Below are 21,168 nucleotides of genomic sequence, written 5' to 3'. Positions count from 1 at the left end.
GACCAGGGATCGAATCCGAGTCCCATGCATTGGAAGGCGGATTATTAACCACTGGACCACCAGGGAAGCCCCAAGCTGAGGAGATCTTAATTCCTCAAAGAAATTTAATAGTCACTTAGTCATCAGTACTCTTATTTCTACAGAGGAAATAAAAATGTTGACTCAGGGAAGATTTGATGGGCAGCTTCCCAAGTGGAGACTTAACACAACTTGTCAAAACAGAGAGTGTGATGGCTGAGAAAGTGTTTGGTTCGTACATAAAATGTGATTATTTTACAAGAGAAAACTCCATCTGTGTGACCTATATTGCATTTTCCTGCATAGGTGCCAGCCTAGGAATAACCAGTGATGGTTTTTTTCAGCTGGAAGAGTTGCCTAGGTAAGCTGCTTTTCTTCCTGACCCCCATGTTCATTCTCCCTCAGTTTCTCCCAACACTTCCACCTCCTCTTCCCAACTATTAAATGTAGGAATTTCCAGAATTCTGTTCTACCGCTTCTCTTTTTATGACCTTGGGTATCTCATCCATGAGTAGCCCGCAGTAAATGACTCAAATCTTTCATGCTTTTGGTCAGAAGCCATTGTAAACTTTTTAGGACCAGAATCAAATGCAGGGTGGTTTTGAGAATAAACACTGAAGTCGGTTTTCTTTCTTCAACTTGATAGAGCCTCAGTTGATAATGTGTCTAAAGTGATTCTGGTCTTCAAAGCAGCTAGCACAGAGGCATCTGGATAAATGAAGGCTCTGCCAGTCTCACAAAAATAGGTTTTCTGAAATTGGCCTTTATACATGTTTGTCCTAATAACCTTAGTAGACTTCTGTCATGGATTTAGATAATACAGAGAGAAAAAACATAATGAGGAGGATTGTTTCTCTAATTTGAAGAAGCTGCCAATTGCAGGCTTCCTTGATTAGAGGGGTCCTCCCTTTACTCATGATATGTGATAGGGCACCTGGGAACTGGAGGAGGGACCCTGTTAGCCCAGAGTCTGGCCTTTATTTCCTTCTGAGTAGCACTCACCCTGGAGTCATTATTGCTCAACTCTGCTGCTTTCTCAGCGGGCGCTGCCAGTGCAGTGGGAGGTCTTAATCCCGCGCTTTTCCATGAAGGCCTTTCTGGAGGGTGACTAATAATCCCTGCTTGTTCCTTTACCTTAATTCACCTGGAACCACAGGTGGTTCATCAGGGACAAGAGGGCGTCTTGGCAGTTCCATAGCTGCTGTGAAAATGTCCTGTTACGACATTCAGACCAGGTCATCTTCTGACTCTGAGAAAAGCAAACAGGCGTTTTAGATTTGCTGTCTGTGGGGCAGGGCAGCGTGTTAGAGAGCAGCCTTTCTTTCCTCATGATCTGTTTGGTTTTAGGTGTGAAGGATATGAGACATGTGAGAATATATGTAGAAATGTGGTCATGACTCATCGTGTTTAAATGATACAATTCAATCTGGACTCAAAGAAGCTTCATTCTAGATATCTGTCCATTATCTATTTTTAAACCATTTATTAAACTTGTGCTGGTAGTGCTACAAGTTGAAGAAATGAATGTATGCGTGTTATAAACAAGATTCTGGGAACATAAGAAAATGAATTAACAATTGGTATATGATTTTTGTCTTCTTTTTTAAAGACTCCTTTATCATTGTTATGTTGGTAAGTAAGTAAATAATCAAAGAAGGAACAAATTTATAGGTGAGGTAACATGTGCTCTGGGCTGTATGATCCAGCTTTTACCCTCATTGGGCTTATGGTTGAGGGGAGGCTGGAGCATGGAGTCTGTGGAACATTGTGGGACAAGAGGTTCTGACGGCCGTAATGAGGGAAAGAGAAGTGCTCTGGGGCCTCAGCAGAATATAAGATTGTTCTAGGTGGTGGAGGGCTCCCAGGTGTGGCTGCCAAAGTGTCTATGTCCTCAGGATGAGCCACAGCCTCCCCCGTCCTCTCCTGGAGACTCTCCAAGACCAACAGGCGTTGAGGGTAAGAAGGAGAATGTGGAGATGGTGCTTGGTTCACAGTTTTTACCTAACTTACTGAGTTTTTCATATACTGAAGACTGGTGTTTTAAATCAAGACTCCAGGGGCTTCCCTGGGGGCGCAGTGGTTAAGAATCCGCCTGCCAATGCCGGGGACACGGGTTGGAGTCCTGGTCTGGGAAGATCCCACATGCCGCGGGGAAATTAAGCCCGTGCGCCACAACTACTGAGCCTGCGCTCTAGATCCCGTGAGCCACAACTACTGAAGCCCATGCGCCTAGAGCCTGTGCTCCGCAACAAGAGAAGCCACCGTAATGGGAAGCCCGTGCACTGAAACGAAGAGTAGCCCCCGCTCGCCACAACTAGAGAAAGCCCGTGCACAGCAACAAAGACTCAACACAGCCAAAAATAAATAAATTAATTAATTTTTAAAAAAAATCAAGACTCCAAAAGCCTGGATGTCAGCTCCCCAGCCTGAGCTTCAGCTTGTTAAGACCATGCCACTGTGTCTTCATTCCTCTGGCAGTCTCTGTATCACAATGCAGAGCTTGGGAATGAAGCCAACATGAAGTGCAAAGCTGAGCATCTTTAAGGGACCAGGTCCTGACACATAATCGGAACACTTAGATGCAGCCATACCTGAAGTCAGGACTTCTCGGTTACATGAATCAATAAATTCCTTTTTTTTTTTAAACCAAAAAGAAAAAAAAGGATTGTTTCCAGTGGTTACTTTAGTGGTACGAGGTGGACTAGAGGGGCCTGTGGAAGCTGAGGGGGAAACACTGAGCTCCTTGCAGATTTTTGTCTCCTCTCTGAAGAAGCCAAGACGTTTCACATGTGATTCTCATATATCCATTCTGCTGGGAATACTTCTCCCAACCCTTGCCAAAGCTATTCATCTTTCAGTAATCTGGAGTGCAGGAACTAAGTGTTGCCCTCTGACCTTTAACAGACCCCTGGGCATGTTACCCCTCAGGAATTCCTCAAGGACAGGGATCACTACCCATTGTGTCCAGTGCAATGCTTAACAGAAGTAGGACTTACATAAGAAATGTTTGGGGAAGAAAGAGAAGATGGAGAAAGGAAAGAAGAAAGTAAGGAGCGAAGACGCAAAGAAAGGAAAAGGGGTCAACATATAGTAGGAAAGAGGGTGGTAGAGATGGAATAAGAGCTATTTCCTAGTTTCCAAACTAGACATTTCTCTTTTTGTACACTGGGCTGTAGGATAAGAGCATCCTTACCTCTAATATATAGCCATTCAGGTTCATACCTCATCCTCCATCCAGACCATAGCCCTCTGAAGGCAGGGAGTCACAACATAAGTACCTTGTAGAAGGTACTAAAGAAAGATTTCCTTTCTTCTTCCCTGATTGCTTTCTTCTTACCCAAGCATTGCACCAGTGGTAGGAGCGTGTTTGAAGCTTTAGAGAACTCCAGCCCTGAAAGGGATAGCTCCAGCTGAAGGGCACTTATTCTGTATGCTGCAGCAATTACTCTAGGGCTGGGTTCAGCTTCTCCACCGTGGACTCAGACTTTCACCCAAACATTTATCTACTGTTTAAGATGCTTTCTTAGACCAGAATTTATTCAGGGCATCTAGTTTCATTGCAGATCTGTGCTACAAGTTAAAATGGCTTGCTTAAATTGGCCTTTCATCATATTTCAAAGATTGATAGAATTTAGCAATGATCAAGGGAAAATACTGAGCCAGAGGAGAAAAACGGTGGTGAGGATTGTGATGCCAAAGAAAGGAAAAGAAGAGATATTTGAAGCAATAATGACTGTCACTTTCCCCAAAATTAATGTCAGACACCAAACCACAGATCCAGGAAGGTCAGAGAACACTAAGTAGGATAAATGTCAAAAAACTATACCTAGGCATATAATTTTCAAACTGTAGTGTGGGAACAGATGTATATGTATGACTGATTCACTTTGTTATAAAGCAGAAACTAATAAAAAGTAAATAGAAAATCAAAGAAAAAATTCTAGAAGAAGCCAGAAGGATGAAACACACCTGACCTATAAGGGGAGCAAGGATGAGAATTACAAAAACTCCTCAGAAACTATGCGAACAAGAGAGTGGAATATTTAAAGTGTTGAGAGGAAAAAACCCCACCAATATAGAACTCTTTACTCTGCAAAATTATCCACCAAAAGTTGGCAGAGAGGGCTTCCCTGGTGGCACAGTGGTTGAGAGTCTGCCTGCCGATGCAGGGGACACGGGTTCTTGCCCTGGTCCAGGAAGATCCCACATGCCGTGGAGCGGCTGGGCCCGTGAGCCATGGCCGCTGAGCCTGTGCATCTGGAGCCTGTGCTCCACAATGGGAGAGGCCACAACAGTGAGAGGCCCACGTACAGCAAAAAAAAAAAAAAAAAAAAAAAAAAAAAAAAATTGTGGTGCCAATTTTAGTTTTAGGTGTGAAGATCTCTGCATAAGGAATCGTCTGTGGCTTCAAAGGGTTTTTATTTCCTCTCTGAGGAAATGAAGCTAAGGAATTTTTAAAACACCTAAAAATATATTTCCATTCTACAGAAGGATATTTTCTACTTAAAATTACTGTGTTATCCTGGATTGGATCTTGGGACAGAAGAAGGAAATGAATGGAAAGACAGGTGAAATCTGAATAAAATCTAAAGTTTAGTCAACAGTAATGTACCAGTGTCAGTTTTGACAACTGTACCATGGTTTATAAGATGTTAACTTTATTTTTTTTTAAATTGAAGTGTAGTTGATTTACAATGTTGTGTTAATTTCTGCTGTACAGCAAAGTGACTCAGTTATACATATATACACATTATTTTTTGTATCTTTTCTATTATGGTTTATCCCAGGACATTGAATATAGTTCCCTGTGCTATACAGTAGGACCTTGTCCATCCATTCTACATCTACTAACCCCAAACTCCCAGTCTATCCCTTCCCAAACCCGTCCGCCTTGGCAACCACAAGTCTGTTCTCTATGTGAGTCTGTTTCTGCTTCATAGATAAGTTCATTTGTGTCATATTTTAGGTTCCACATGTAAGTGATACCATATGGTATTTGTCTTTCTCTTTCTGACTTACTTCACTTAGTGTAATCTCTAGTTGCATCCATGTTGCTACAAATGACGTTATTTCGTTCTTTTTTATGACTGAGTAGTATTCCATTGTATATATGTACCATGTCTTCTTAATCCATTCGTCTGTTGATGGACATTTAGGTTGTTTTCATGTCTTGGCTACTGCAAATAGTGCAGCTATGAATGTAAGATGTTAACTTTAGGAAAAACTGGGCAGGGGGTATACTATCTGTACTATCTTTTAAACTTTTCTGTAAATCTAAAATTATTCTAAAATAAGGTTATTTAACCATCTTAACCCTCTACTCTCATGGTAGCCGCAGTGTCATCGTTGGTGCTGGTTACATTGCTGTGGAACTAGCTGGGATCCTTTCCGCCCTGGGTTCTAAGACATCACTAATGATACGGCATGATAAGGTAAATTCTATCCTTTTCCTTGATGTTAATCTTTTAAAAAATCTACAGGGAGAATTTTCTATTATGTTGTCATTAAATACTAGGGTGCAAAGCATGTGGAGCTGGTTGGTCTGTTGCACATGGAGCTGCTTTGAAGGCATCTGAATAAGGGCTTGCATCCTTCCCAGCCACCAACTGCTAGTTGATGATACTGATTTAGATTTGATCAGACTGGCTGGTGTTTCCATCATGAAGTGGTAGATAGCATGCCTTAATAAAACATACATCCTTTTTTTTTTTTTTTTTTTTTTTTTTCTTTTTGCGGTATGCGGGCCTCTCACTGTTGTGGCCTCCCCCGTTGCGGAGCACAGGCTCCGGACGCGCAGGCCCAGCGGCCATGGCTCACGGGCCCAGCCGCTCCGCGGCATATGGGATCCTCCCAGACCGGGGCACGAACCCGTATCCCCTGCATCGGCAGGCGGACTCTCAACCACTGCGCCACCAGGGAGGCCCCATACATCCTTAAATATAAATATTTGTTAAATTGAACAAACTGCCAGGTTAATTTCTTATTCTGAAAATTAATTTCATATGGTCAGATAGTGTTAGATTATTAACACTTAGTCAAAAAATTTACTAAATTCTTTGCATTAAAAGGAAACGTATCAAAGATATTTGCACACCTATGTTCATTGCAACATTATTCACAATAGCCAGGAGGCAGAAGCAACCTGTGTCCACTGATGAATGGATAAACAGAATGAGGAATATCCATACCATGGAATGTTATTCAGCTCTAAAAAGGAGGGACAGGGCTTCCCTGGTGGTGCAGTGGTTGAGAGTCCGCCTGCCGATGCAGGGGACATGGGTTCGTGCCCTGGTCTGGGAAGATCCCACATGCCGTGGAGCAGCTGGGCCCGTGAGCCATGGCCGCTGAGCCTGCGCATCCGGAGCCTGTGCTCTGCAACGGGAGAGGCCGCAGTGGTGAGAGGCCCGCGTACCGCAAAATAAATAAATGAATAAATAAATAAAAAGGAGGGACATTCTGACACATGCTGCAACATGGATGATCCTTGGGGATATTATGCTAAATGAAATAAGCTAATTACAAAAAGACAAAAACTATATGATTCCACACATATGAGGTACCTAGAGTAGTCACACTCAGAAACAAAAAGTAGAAATGGGGTTGCCAGGGATGGGGGGGAAAGGGAATGGGGAGTTATCGTTTAATGGATACAGAGGCTCAGGTTTTTTTGTTGAAGTATAGTTGATTTGCAATACTGTGTTAGTTTCAGGTGGACAGCATACCTATTCAGTTATATATGTATATATTATTCTTCAGATCCTTTTCCCTTATAGGTTATCACAAAATATTGAGTGTAGTTCCCTGTGCTGTACAGTAGGTCCTTGTTGGTTATCTGTTTTGTATATAGTGGTATGTATCTGTTAATCCCAAACTCCTAATTTATCCCTCCCCACCACCCCCAGAGTCTCAGTTTTGCAAGAGGGAAAAGTTTTGGTTGCACAACAATGTAAATACACTTAACACCATGGAACTTCGTACTTAGAAATGGTTAAGTTGGTAAATTTTTTTTAATTAATTAATTTTATTTTTGGCTGCGTTGGGTCTTCATTGCTACGTGCGGGCTTTCTCTAGTTGCAGCGAGCAGGGGCTACTCTTCGTTGTGGTACGCGGGCTTCTCATTATGGTGGCTTCTCTTGTTGCAGAGCACAGGCTCTAGGCGCGTGGGCTTCAGTAGCTGTGGCGCACGGGCTCAGTTGCTCCGTGGCATGTGGGATCTTCCCGGACCAGGGCTCGAACCCCTGTCCCTTGTACTGGCAGGCGGATTCTTAACCACTGCGCCACCAGGGAAGCCCTAAGTTGGTAAACTTAATGGTACGTGTTTTTCACCACAATAAAAAATAATAATAATAAAAGAAGCTTATAGATCATCTCATCTACTGGAACCTCATTTTGTAGATGAAGGAATTAAGGCCAAGTGAGGTTTCATGACTGCTAATTAATATCAAAACTGAGAGTCAACGAAATTCTGAGAAAGCCCAGGCCAATATTCTTTCTGCTAAAATGCAGCCTCCATGTTTCTCAGTACTTGATTAAGTGTTGCTTTATGTGTTTTGTTGATTAATCGTGACTGAGCACCACTAGGTCGTGGCACAGTATTGGAGCTCTCAGAGACACCGTGTGGGGCAATAACAGGAGTGTTGGCCTAAGAATCTGGTCCCTAAGAATCTGGTCCCTAAGAATCTGGCCTTCCCCAACAAGTGTGTGACTTGGGCAAGTCATTTAATGCCTTTGGAACATTTATCAGATCCCTGACAACTCAAATGCAGTGACTCAAATTCCTGAGTATTTGAGCAAATGGAAGGGCAGATGAGGGAAACCGATAATCCTGGTCAGTGTGGACTCCAGGGGACTTTCTCTTTGGATTTTAGACTTGTCCTAAAATTAACCCCCAGGAGATTTTTGTCCTGAAGAATGTTTTTCATAGGTCAGTATTATTTTGCATTGCTGGAATATGTCCAGCAAATTAGATGGCAGGAGAAAGGCAGAGGTATAGGTAGCCTGAATCTAATATATAAATAAGTAAATAAATCGCATCAGTTTAGCAGTGGAGTGGATAATTCTTGCATTTGGAAAATTGGCTTGTGGCAGAGAGCCTCATGTATCTGGGCTTCCTGCCCTCCCCCACCCCCAGTGCATTCTCCATCTTCTCCCCTTCCTGGTATAACTCCGTTCTAGAGCTACTCTATGAATAAACCACGACCTCCCACCTTTACCCCACCTGTGTGTTATCCCGAAGAAATCTCTAGAGAAAGAAGGAGAAAGTTTAAGTAAAGAAAAGTTGCGAGGGACTTCCCTGGTGGCACAGTGGTTAAGAATCCGCCTGCCAGTGCAGGGGACAGAGGTTTGAGCCCTGGTCTGGGAAGATCCCATGTGCCGCGGAGCAACTAAGCCCGTGTGCCGCAACTACTGAGCCTGTGTTCTAGAGCCCGTGAACCACAACTACTGAGCCTGTGTGCCACAACTACTGAAGCCCGTGCGCCTGGAGCCCGTGCTCCGCAACAAAGAGAAGCCACCACAATGAGAAGCCCTTGCACTGCAACAAAGAGTAGACCCCACTTGCCGCAACTAGAGAAAGCCCGCGCACAGCAAGGAAGACCCAATGCAGCCAAAAATAAATAAATAAATTTATTTTTTAAAAAAAGAAAAAAGTTGCTAGACAGTAACAACTTTTTTTTTTTCCTTGCGGTACGCGGGCCTCTCACTGTTGTGGCCTCTCCCGTTGCGGAGCACAGGCTCCGGACGCGTAGGCTCAGTGGCCACGGCTCACGGGCCCAGCTGCTCCGCGGCATGTGGGATCTTCCCAGACCGGGGCACGAACCCGTGTCCCCTGCATCGGCAGGCGGACTCTCAACCACTGCGCCACCAGGGAAGCCCAACAACTATTATTTTAAAGACTAGTCTCTGGAAGGCAGTAACTGAAGCTATCATAGGAACATTGAAATCCAACTGAAAATAATATGAATGGGAATTTTGAAAAAAGAACCAAACCTGGCAGCAAAAACAAATTTTTAAATTAATTAATTAATTTATTTATTTATTGTTGTGGCATGCGGGCTCAGTAGTTGTGGCTTGCAGGCTCTAGAGTGCAGGCTCAGTAGTTGTGGCACATGGGCTTAGTTGCTCCATGGCATGTGGCATCTTCTCAGACCAGGGCTCAAGCCTGTGTCTCCTGCATTGGCAGGCGGAGTCTTAACCACTGCGCCACTAGGGAAGCCCAGCAAAAACGTTGTTATGCTGATTCTATTTCTTATTTCAATGATGTTATACTATAGAATTCGTGTGGCTACTAATTAACTCAAGTCTATCTGATTCTCATATTCATTGAACTTCATAAGGGCAGGCATTAGAATAGCTGTTTCATCATCTTAAGTGAAATTAACAAATGATAATGACACATCTCTAGGGATATTAAATACTAATAGCATTGCTTATTCACGTAAGTGCTGAATGCTTTTTAAGTCTGTGACGCTAAGTTTTACAGGTTCATTAGATATCTTAGGTTATTTCCTTGTTACCGGTTTTACTTGTCTTTAATTGGGTCTTCTGTTTGAAAGAGGCCTAGATTCATTGCCTTCTTTGGTTAGTTTAGCTGACTATTAAATCCACTGCACTGTCAATTCCGTGATCTCCCCTATGCCTAATACCATCTTTGATCCTATGTTCCTTAAGTAGAATTAGGATAAACTTTCATCAATAATGTGGTATAGGAAAAATGTGGGGTTTTCATTCCTTTTCTAACAATCTGCCTTTTTTACCAAGTATCCTCTTCCTCTTCCATCACCCCTATCACCACCTCATCACAATCATCCTCCCCTTTGTCATTACCACTACCAGGTCCTCCACAAATACATTTTATGGCATGTTGTTCTACTCTTGTGATTGGTAAGGTTTGAGTATCACTCCAAGTATATACTGAGCCCTCATAAAGCGATCTCATCAGACATGGTTTCTGTCTTCCAGAAGGAGTTTAACCCTCTCTAGCCTTACCCCCCACTTCTTTTCTTCAAATTCCTCCCGTTCAGTAGGAACTGGCCTACTTGCTGTTCCTCTTCCATGACCTGGTCGCATCTCTGTATATTTGTGCAGATTCCTCTACTTAAGGTGCTTTCCCTTCGCGAGTCATCAAGATCCAGTGCAGAACGCTACATTTTCCTTGAAATCTTCCCTGTTCTCTTTGACTGTAATTTTCTGTCTCTTCTAAACCTCCTTATCTGCACATTCTTCAAGTTAATTATCAGTCTGCCTTTTACGATAATATTTTGCATCTTGCACATAGTAGAGCTTAATAAATGTTTGTTGATGGAATGGATGAATAAGTGAATTTATAGTGTTGATCTCAGTTTAGCTTACAAGAGTTACTTGTCTTTCTCCTCCACTGGGAAGGGGACAGAGGTATCAATATGCATGTTTATATTCTCCTAGAACCTTTTAGAGTAAATGTCGCAAAATAGACACTCACTGCACATCTACTAATTTAAAATAGAGCTAGAGGCTAAGTGGACGATTGCTGTGAAAACAGTGAAGTATGAGAATATTGCCATAGCAGGAACGTTAAACATGTAAATGGCTTTTAACCTTAACTGATCAATTTCCCTGAACTTCCCACCTCAACTTGGCATCTTGAACTCAATGAAGAAAAAATAAAGTGTCCCCATACGAATGGAGGGGAGACTAATGAGCCTTGGTTCTGAGAGTAGGAAGAAGTCATATCTCTTTAGTCCCTGTTTAGTGACAAGTGTAAACTGATCTGAGAGATGTGGGAAGAGAATGGCTTTCTACACCTTGTTCTCTTCTGTTCTCTGGTCCTTCCCAGGGTCTGTAGTTGTCTGCCCTGGTAGGCTGTCAGTGGTCAGTTCTTAATGGTCCTGGTGGTGCCTCTCAATGGTGTCCACGATTATGGGGTGGGAAGAAGTGCATAATGTCGTGGAGAGAAGCTGATCAGAAGACTCAGACCAAGCTCAATTTGAATCCTGGCTCTAGAACTTTCTAAAAGTCACTCCACTTCTTAGGAGTCTCAGCTTCCTTATCTGAAAAAAAAAAAAATAGGGATAACACCTTCTAACCCATAAGGTCATTGGAAGGATTTGAACATAGGTAGGTAGATGGACAGACAGACATTCTCTAGAACAACATCCAGGGACTTTCCTCCCAGTCTAGTGGTTAGCACTCTGAGCTACCACTGCAGGGGGCACGGGTTCAATCCCTGGTCCGGGGACTAAGATGCCGCTGCGGCATGGCCAAAAAAGGAAAAAAACATAGAACATCTAGCATTCCAGAAGAAAAACCACAGTGTTTTCAACTTTGTTGGGAACCTTAATTGGAATGGATCCCATTTTTACCAAATTTAGAACCCTAAAATATGTAGTTTGAAACCTTAAACAAATACTAAGACTAGTATTAAAAAAAAATCTCTAAGGCCATGTAGCTGACTTTTCTGCCTAGAATAGGAGATTTTGTTCAAGAATCTTCCCTTAAATTGTATCAGCAGGAAAGCTGGCCCTGGAATACTGAAAGGGGAAAGAGAATTTCTGGTCCCTATTCTTATGGAAAAGAGAAGAGCTTGGGAGGAGAGGAACATGGCAAAGACAGTAGAGGCGGGAAGGTTGCCTATGGATTTAACTCTAGAACAGGAGTGGGTGAAGTCAGGTGTAATGCAGATGTTGGTGGTGATGTTGGAAAACAGACTTACTAAAACTCCACTCACCAGAGAAAGACAAATATTATATGATATAACTTATATGTGGACTCTAAAAAAGTGATACAAATAAACTTAGTTACAAATCAGAAATAGACCTACAGACATAGAAAACAAACTTCTGGTTACCAAAGGGGATAGCAGGGTCGAGGGGTATAAATGAGGAGTTTGGGATTAACATATACACACTACTATATATAAAATACATAAATAAGAAGGACCTACTGTATAGCACAGGGAACTATATTCATAATCTTATAATAATCTATAATGGAAAAAAATCTGACACAGAGTGTGTGTGTGTGTGTGTGTGTATAACTGAATCACTTTGCTGTATACCGGAAAGTAACACAACATTGTAAATTAACTATACTTTAATTTTTTTTTATAGCAGCTGATTTTATTTATTTATTTATTTATTTATTTATTTATTTATTTATTCTGGTTAAATCCTTTTTTTTTTAACATCTCTGTTGGAGTATAATTGCTTTACAATGGTGTGTTAATTTCTGCTTTATAACAAAGTGAATCAGCTATACATATACATATATCCCCATATCTCCTCCCTCTTGCGTCTCCCTCCCACCCTCCCTATCCCACTCCTCTAGGTGGTCACAAAGAACCTAGCTCATCTCCCTGTGCTATGTGGCTGCTTCCCACTAGCTATCTATTTTACATTTGGTAGTGTATATATGTCCATGCCACTCTCTCACTTCGTCCCAGCTTACCCTTCCCCCTCCCCGTGTCCTCAAGTCCATTCTCTACGTCTGCGTCTTTATTGCTGTCCTGGCCCTAGGTTCTTCAGAACCATAATTTTTTAAAGATGATTAAAAAAAAAAAACTCCACTCATAGTGCAGCCGTGAATGAAGAAGGACATAAGAGGGGGGTTGATACTGCAATTTCCCTCCCAGGTTTGTAGCATATGATGAAGTTTAATGAAGTTTTAATGAAGTTTTTTTAATGAAGTTTTATTCTTTCCCACCACCCATCCCTCTGCTGCCTATGTATACAGGTGCTCAGAAGTTTTGATTCAATAATCAGTTCCAACTGCACTGAGGAGCTGGAGAACGCTGGCATAGAGGTGCTGAAGTACTCGCAGGTATGACCGAGCCCAGGGCGAGTTTATGGCCCTTTGTCGTCTATCTGTTGTGAACCCCACTAGCTTTATAAACACAAACTACCTCTACCCCAGTCAGTTTCTTCTTTTCTAGAGTACTACCAAGTCTTTTCTTTATCCTCAGAAGCTGCATTTCAGGGCTTCCCTGGTGGCGCGGTGGTTGAGCGTCCGCCTGCCGATGCAGGGGACGTGGGTTCGTGCCCCGGTCTGGGAGGATCCCGCATGCCGCGGAGCGGCCGGGCCTGTGAACCGTGGCCGCTGAGCCTGCGCGTCTGGAGCCTGTGCTCCGCAACGGGAGAGGCCACAACAGTGAGAGGCCTGTGTACCGCAAAAAAAAAAAAAAAAAAAAAAAAAGAAGCTGCATTTCACATGAATGTTTTAATGAAATCCAAGGTATAAAAGATTAGAAACCTGGAAGTTGAATTCAGTTTAGTTAGAACTAAAACTACAGTTTTTGTGCTCAGAGGCCTCATTGAACATCCTTATTTTTCAGGTTTATATTTATTTTTGTTTATTTATTTATTTCAGGAAATATTATTATGGAATCTTTTTTTTAAAGTCTTTATTGAATTTGTTACAATATCGCTTCTGTTTTATGTTTTGGCTTTTTGTCTGTGAGGTATGTGGGATCTTCGTTTCCCGACCAGGGATCAAACCCACACTCCCTGCACTGGAAGGTGAAGTCTTAACCACTGGATTGCCAGGGAAGTCCCATGGAATCTATTTTTGAAACCTTTGGGTTTTGTAGATGGAAACAATGACGAAGTTACTTTGTATTTTTTTATTCTCAGGGAATCTCCTACATGTCAGATTTTTCCTGGAGCATTAGCCTTGTAAAAATGACTTTTTCCCCCAAAGCTTTGCCCTTTCAGCATAGGCCATCTCATAAGTAAAACAATAAATGTGAAGTTGCTTTGTAAATGCTGATGTACTGGCCTGGTGGTTAAGTACTAGAATCCCCTTGGGACTTTCACTAAACTATGTGCCCTTCACTCTCCTAACCTCTTACCCTCCTCCCCCAAGTCCTGATTAAGAATGTCCAGGGAGGAGCAAGGATGGTGCAATTTTTCTTTTTTTAACGGTACGGGGGCCTCTCACTGCTGCGGCCCCTCCCACTGCGGAGCACAGGCTCCAGATGCGCAGGGCCAGCGGGCATGGCTCACGGGCCCAGCCGCTCCGCGGCATGTGGGATCTTCCCAGACCGGGGCACGAACCCGTGTCCCCTGCATCGGCAGGCGGACTCCCAACCACTGGGCCACCAGGGAAGCCCAAGGATGGTGCAATTTTAAAAACTCTCTTAATGATGCTGCTACAGCCATTTCCTCCCCCGATTCCAGCTGCAAATCACTGTGTTTAGATTTGTGGTTTAAATTTTTATTACAGTTTTGAAGAAGTACGCTTTAAAATACTTCGGGTTTTTTTGTTTTTTTATTTTGCGGTACGCGGGCCTCTCACTGTTGTGGCCTCTCCCGTTGCGGAGCACAGGCTCCGGACGCGCAGGCTCAGCGGCCATGGCTCACGGGCCCAGCCACTCAGCGGCATGTGGGATCCTCTTAGACCGGGGCACGAACCTGTGTCCCCTGCATCGGCAAGCGGACTCTCAACCACTGCGCCACCAGGGAAGCCCAAATACTTTGTTTTTAGGCTGAAGCATTAGGGTCTTGATGTGTGTTGACATTTCTGGCTGCTGGCTGATTTGGGGCCACCTAGGATATCATCTTGGTTCCAGAGAGTTCCAGTGTTGGTGGCCTTTGGGCAAAACTAAATGTGTCAGCATGTAAGACTCATATGTAGGATTCAGTGGAGAGTTTTTAAATGTTAAGAATTCTAGTTTCCTCTTTATTTGCTTTCCTTCTTATCCCCACACCCCCAGTTAACAAACTGTATTTCCCAATAGGTCAAGGAAGTTAAAAAAACTTCTTCAGGCCTGGAACTCTGCATGGTTACTTCAATTCCTGGTAGGAAACCCACCTTGACCACCATTCCAGATGTTGACTGTCTACTCTGGGCCATTGGACGGGACCCAAACTCCAGGGGCCTGAATTTAAACAAACTGGTAAGCTGACCTAGTCTGCCTACGATGTTCTATTTTTTTCCCCCCAGTTTTATTGAGAAATAATTGACATACATCACTGCATAAGTTTAGGGCATACAGCACCATGGTTTGATTTACATACATTGTGAAATGATCACCACAAGAGGGTCAGCTAACATCCGTCTTCTCATGTAGCTACAATAAAAGTAGAAAAGAAAAAAGGAAAAAATTTTCTCTGTGTGTTGAGAACTCTTAGGGTTTACTCTCTTAACAGCAGTGTTATCTGTAGTCACCATGTTGGACGTTATATCCCTGGTATTGTACTTATTTATATTGTAACTGGAAGTTTGTACCTTTTGACCACTTTCCTTGCCTAAAACCTTCTGGAATCGGCCAGTAGTCCTGTGATTTCCCCTGATCCAACCCCAGACCCCCCAAAACTTGAGTGGGTTCTGTTGGATTCTTTTCTGTTTATTCCATGTGTCTAGTTTGTCATTAAATCCCATTGCTTCTGCCTTTGGAATGGAAATAAAGGGTTTTTTTCCCCTTTCTAGTGTCATCACCCTAGATCAGGTCATCGTCTCGCCATTTCCTGAGTAGCCTTCTCCCTACAGATTTCTTTTTTACTATGATACCTGTCTCTTTAAAGCCCTATAATTATTTCTTATTGTCTGCAGCTCTAATCCTAATGGATGGGTGTGTGACTCGTCATGGACATTGTGGCATTCGGGGATGGGTACAGATGTGAAGCTCATCTACCAGTGCTATAGTTTGCATTCTTATTTGTTCTTTTAAATTTTGAAGGACAGTCTAGTATAGTAGCCTGGGGTGCGGGTCCCAGTGTTTGACCCAGTTTTCAACCTTAGTTCTGTTACTTACCAGTTTCATGGCCTTAGGCAAGTAGCTTAGTTACTCTTAAGTTTCAACTGCGTCATATAAATATGGGAATAAAAATAGTGCTTGTTGCATTGGGTTATAGAGAAGAGTAAATGAGAGTGCATACAAAGTAACTTGCTTAGATGCTGGCTTATAGCATGAACTCAATAAATATTAACCAGCTGCTGTTGATGGTGAGGGTGATGATTCTTCTGACATGCTAGTAATAATAGAATATTTTAGATGTTTGAGGTTTTATGTATTTGATGGAGCCTCTTGAGTAGTGTCTCACAGTTTGATTTATGTTCTGATATTAGTGTCTGTTTTAAGTTGCATCCCTTTTTCATTTCAATAAAAGGTATTTTTCATAATTAAAAAAAAATATCCAGGGACATGTTTTACTTGATTTTAATCTTACTATTCAGTAGAATTTAGTAAAATTAGTTATCTGTTTTTATATTAACAAAACTGTTCATCCAGCTTTTCACCTTTCAAGAGATATTGTGCCTTTATGCAGATATAGGCAATGGTAGGTCCAGTTTTGAACTATATTTGCTGAATTTTTTTTTAATGAGGCAAAAGTTTTCCATCTCATTCATTGTTAAGATATATATTTATACTGCAAATTGAATGATTACTATTGTTAAGTCTTGGCAACATGTTCCTGGCCTACTTTAATCTTTTTAAAAAAAATTTTATTGGAGTATAGTTGATTTACAATGTTGTATTAGTGTCTGCTATACAGCAAAGTGAATGAGTTATACATATACATACGTCCACTGTTTTTTAGATTCTTTTCCCTTATAGGTCATTACAGAGTACTGAGAAGAGTTCCCTGTGCTATACTAGCCTACTTTAATCTTGCCAACAACTGTTTGAGGGGTAAGGATGAGGAACCCAGGAGCACAGAGATAAGAAATTGTCCACCAGGCTTATAAACTCCACAAGGAGTGGAGATGTCTGTATTATTTACCACTGTATTTACAGTGACTCGGTTAATGCCTCATTTAGAAGTTCAAGTATTTGTTGATAAATGGGTGGTCTCATGACTAGTAAGTGGCAGAGCTGGGACTTGAATCCAGATCTCCCAGCTCCAAAGGTTAACCACTACACTACGTGCTCCCTATGCCTGCTGGCCTTCTACTTCTCACATGGGAGTATATACACCAGGGATCTGCAAAGCCACAAGATAAGCATGACACGTATTCTTGGAGCAAAAATTCGACTCAGTGTATAGGGAGAAATTTTGGTTAAAGGAAACATTGATATCTTTTTAGAGTAGAATACAAATTTTGCTTGGATTTTTAAAGATAAAACTGTAAACTTCAAAGAAGTCTACTTTTGATGACTGCTTCAGGCTGTGCCTGTCTAAAGTATGAGTTAGCATGCTTCAGGAGGAGTGCTTCCAAGGAATTGAAAATCACTGTCTTAGGTGGACTCCATGGGGATGCCAAATCCATGTCTGATAGATGAGTGATTCCTTTTCAGGCTTGCCTGGCCAGCTGAATTGTACAATGCAAAGTCAAATCCTGTTAAAACTCCTCAAAACTGAGTTAAATATTTACCTTTTAAATTAAGCAAAAGATATGAAACCTGCCAGCTTGCTAAGATGTTTTTCATCTTGTTGTTGAGTCTTGTGGTTTCTTGGAGATTCAGGCTGAAGAGGTGCCTGAAGTGAGGCGGATCCAGAGATGTGAGCTGCTATTTTTTTGTGGATGGGCCAAATACTTACATGATGTCCCTTTACAATTTTAGGGGATTCAAACTGATGACAAAGGTCATATCCTAGTAGATGAATTCCAGAATACGAATGTGAAAGGTGTCTACGCAGTTGGGGATGTGTGTGGAAAAGCTCTTCTTACTCCAGGTAATGTTTCTTCTTTTGGGGGCTAAGGGAGGCTCTGTGTGTTATATGAAACTGTTCAGGGCTTCCCTGGTGGCGCAGTGGTTGAGAGTCCGCCTGCCGATGCAGGGGAAACGGGTTCGTGCCCCGGTCTGGGAGGATCCCACATGCCGCGGAGCAGCTGGGCCCGTGAGCCATGGCCGCTGGGCCTGTGCGTCCGGAGCCTGTGCTCCGCAACGGGAGAGGCCACAACAGTGAGAGGCCCACATACCGCAAAAAAAAAAAAAAAAACAATAAGAAATAAAAATAATTTTAAAAAGAAACAAAATATTCCTGTGAAATGACTATGGTTATAAAGTAGAACTAAAGATGCTTGAAACTAATGTAGTTTGCTCCATAAATATATCAAAAAGCTAATATCTGCATTAAGAGGTAACTTGCCAGATGGTTGGGAACTTGTAAATGTGTCTTTTTTTTTTTTTTTTGGTCATAATAGAATGTACAGAATTCACATAAGCCAATAGTTTTGAATTGTTAACTAAGGTATTGATAGGTCTTTTATTATATTGAACTAGATATTGTAATGAGCATTGACAGAAGACTTTGTCAGAACTTGTATGTTAAGCCAGATGGATAAACCGTTAGTAGAATAATCCTGCTATGTTAAAATGAACAATAAGCTAAACACTGATTTAAAAATATCTTTGTAGTTGCGATTGCTGCTGGCCGAAAACTTGCCCATAGACTTTTTGAACGCAAAGAAGATTCCAAGTTAGACTATGACAACATCCCTACGGTGGTCTTCAGCCACCCCCCTATTGGGACAGTGGGACTCACAGAAGGTAGGTGTTTAAAAATAAAGGTCATTTATGGTTTCTTCCCCTCCTCTGCTAATGTTAAACTAGGTGTCTGTCAGCTGACTAAATCTATCTTAGCCCCCGAGTTATATTTCTTTTTAGCTACTAACTTCTCATCACAGGTCCAGTTTCCTCCCCAGCTACTAGTACTTTGAGAATATAATTTCTTTCTACACTCCACCCTATCTGTTTGATTTTTTAAGCTTTTTTACTTGAACTAATTTCAAATTTAAAGAAGAGTTGCAAAAATACTACAGAAGATTCCTGTCTACTGGTAACACTTTTGCTGTATCATTTTCTCTCTATACACGTGCACACACACTTCAGTATTTGTTTCCTAAGAACAAGGCCATTCCCGTACAGAATCATAGCTTCAAATGAGAATATTTAAGTGGATACAATATTATCTAAACTTTAGACCTTATTCAGTTTGCCTGTTATCTCAAATAATTTCATTTTTAACATTTTTCCCTTCAAGTCCAGGGTTCATTCCAGGATAATGTAGTATATTTAGTTTTGATACCTCTTTGGTCTCCTTTAGTGAAGAGAAAGAATTCCTCAGCCTGCCTTTGTCTTTCATGACATTGACATTTATGTTGTAGATTGTCCCTCATTGTGTTTTTTTTTTTTTTTTTTTTTTTTTTTTTTTGCGGTATGCGGGCCTCTCACTGTTGTGGCCTCCCCCGTTGCGGAGCACAGGCTCCGGACGCGCAGGCTCCGGACGCGCAGGCTCAGCGGCCATGGCTCACGGGCCCAGCCGCTCCGCAGCATATGGGATCCTCCCAGACCGGGGCACGAACCCGTATCCCCTGCACCGGCAGGCGGACTCTCAACCACTTGCGCCACCAGGGAGGCCCCATTGTGTTTTTTTTAATATATTTATTTTATTAATTCATTTTTGGCTGCGCTGGGTCTTTGTTGCTGCGCACAGGCTTTCTCTAGTTGCGGCGAGCGGGGGCTGCTCTTCGTTGCGGTGCACAGGCTTCTTATTACAGAGCACGGTCTCTAAGTGCACAGGCTCAGTAGTTGTGGCTCGTGGGCTCTAGAGCGCAGGCTCAGTAGTTGTGGTGCACGGGCTTTGTTGCTCTGCAGCATGTGGGATCTTCCTGGACCAGGGCTCGAACCCGTGTCCCCTGCATTGGCAGGCAGATTCTTAACCACTGTGCCACCAGGGAAGCCCCAGCTCATTGTGTTTTTGTTTAATATTTCCTTGTAATTTGATTCAGGTTATGTATTTCCAGCCATCTCTCTGATAGCTCAGTGGAATTGTTTAAGTTTCTGATAGATGCTTTTCTTTTCCCCCCCTGTGCATTATAGATGAGGCCATTTATAAATATGGAAAAGAAAACGTGAAGATTTATTCCACCACCTTTACCCCAATGTATCATGCAGTTACCAAAAGGAAAACAAAATGTGTGATGAAAATGGTTTGTGCCAACAAAGAGGAAAAGGTATGGGAAAAATCCAGTAAGCTCAAGACTGTCGTCAAGGTTGGCAGGGATGGGGTATTTTGGTGAGGTGGGAAGGGAAGACCAGGTAAAGCTTTCTCTGATTCATCTGGCACAGTCCCACCTTTATCTGTCTCTCTCTGTATTGCGGTTCTTCATAATATTTCACATAGAAAGAAGGTTCCACTACTTTAAAAACATAAGTTGGTGGAGGGAATTCCCTGACAGTTCAATGGTTAGGACTTGGCACTTTCACTGCTGTGGCCCAGGTTCAATCCCTGATCAAGGAACTAAGATACTGCAAGCCACACGGTGCGGCCAAAAAAAGCACGTAAGATATAAAGGGGAGAGGTTGAGGTTGTCATTGACCAGTAGGCCAGAATAGATAGGCAACTCAGAAATATTGGTAAGTGTAAGAATTTAATGTAAAAAATTTAGAGTTAACATAACCAATCAGTGAGGAAGAAGTTTATTTAGTAAAATGTTCTGAGATAATCAGTTATCTATTTTTGGTTTAACTTTTTGAGGAACTGCCAAACTGTTTTCCAAAGTGGCTGTGTCATTTTATGTTCCCTTCAGCAACGTGCTAGGGTTCCAGTTCTTCCTCACCTTCGTCAACACTTGTTACTGTCTTTTTTTATTGTAGCCATCCTACCGGATGTGAAGTGGTATCTCATTGTGATTTGAGTTTGAATTTGAACAGGTTTTTTTTTTTGTTGTTTTTTAAAATAATTTTTGAAATAGGTGTTGTTTTGATATTAGGTCAGCCTATTGGGCTTTTCTGTAAATTGAATTAAATATTAAAGTGGAACTTAGCAATATGCCTTGGGAACATGGCTTTGTGAGGAACAGTAATTTAACTAAAGATTCAGGTATGGTTTCCAACTTTTCTTATTAAAAAGAACATAGTCTGTATCTGAATCAGTGGCCCTTACACCAAAAGCCACAAGATGGTTCCTGGCTTCCGGCTTATAAAAATCAACATCACTGACAGTTGACAGAAGCAGAGAATCAGTGCAAAGAGAAGAAAGTAAGTGATTTGGCAGGAAGATAAAGTTGCTGTTTCTTGCCCTGAATGTTCCCCAGTAGCCTGAGATTTCCAGTTATTGAATCAGCAAGGTCCTTACTTATCTCTTCATATCAGTTATTTCTTTATGCCATTTATCATTCATTCATTTGGTAAACATTACCTGACAGTCAACTAAAGAGTAAGAACTGGGATACTGTATGGAGAGAAATAACATAAGGCTCCTGCTATCACCAGAAGCTCTTTGTAAA

General features: G+C 42.0%; 1 protein-coding gene across 1 annotated transcript in view; it reads left to right on the top strand.

The window, feature by feature from the left end:
• Positions 1 to 21,168, top strand: part of GSR (glutathione-disulfide reductase) — a 43,441-nt gene that overhangs the window by 19,797 nt on the left and 2,476 nt on the right. The window contains exons 6-12 of the mRNA XM_060086098.1: positions 325 to 379; positions 5,351 to 5,450; positions 12,727 to 12,813; positions 14,729 to 14,887; positions 17,498 to 17,609; positions 18,296 to 18,427; positions 19,760 to 19,893. Coding sequence (XP_059942081.1) covers positions 325 to 379; positions 5,351 to 5,450; positions 12,727 to 12,813; positions 14,729 to 14,887; positions 17,498 to 17,609; positions 18,296 to 18,427; positions 19,760 to 19,893 — 779 coding nt within the window. The remainder of the gene's footprint in view (positions 1 to 324; positions 380 to 5,350; positions 5,451 to 12,726; positions 12,814 to 14,728; positions 14,888 to 17,497; positions 17,610 to 18,295; positions 18,428 to 19,759; positions 19,894 to 21,168) is intronic.

The sequence above is a fragment of the Mesoplodon densirostris genome, chromosome 20 (genome assembly GCF_025265405.1).
Source record: "Mesoplodon densirostris isolate mMesDen1 chromosome 20, mMesDen1 primary haplotype, whole genome shotgun sequence".
Taxonomy (NCBI): domain Eukaryota; kingdom Metazoa; phylum Chordata; class Mammalia; order Artiodactyla; family Ziphiidae; genus Mesoplodon; species Mesoplodon densirostris.
The sequence above is the reverse complement of the archived record's forward strand: the minus strand, read 5'-3'. Positions and strand labels throughout refer to the sequence as shown.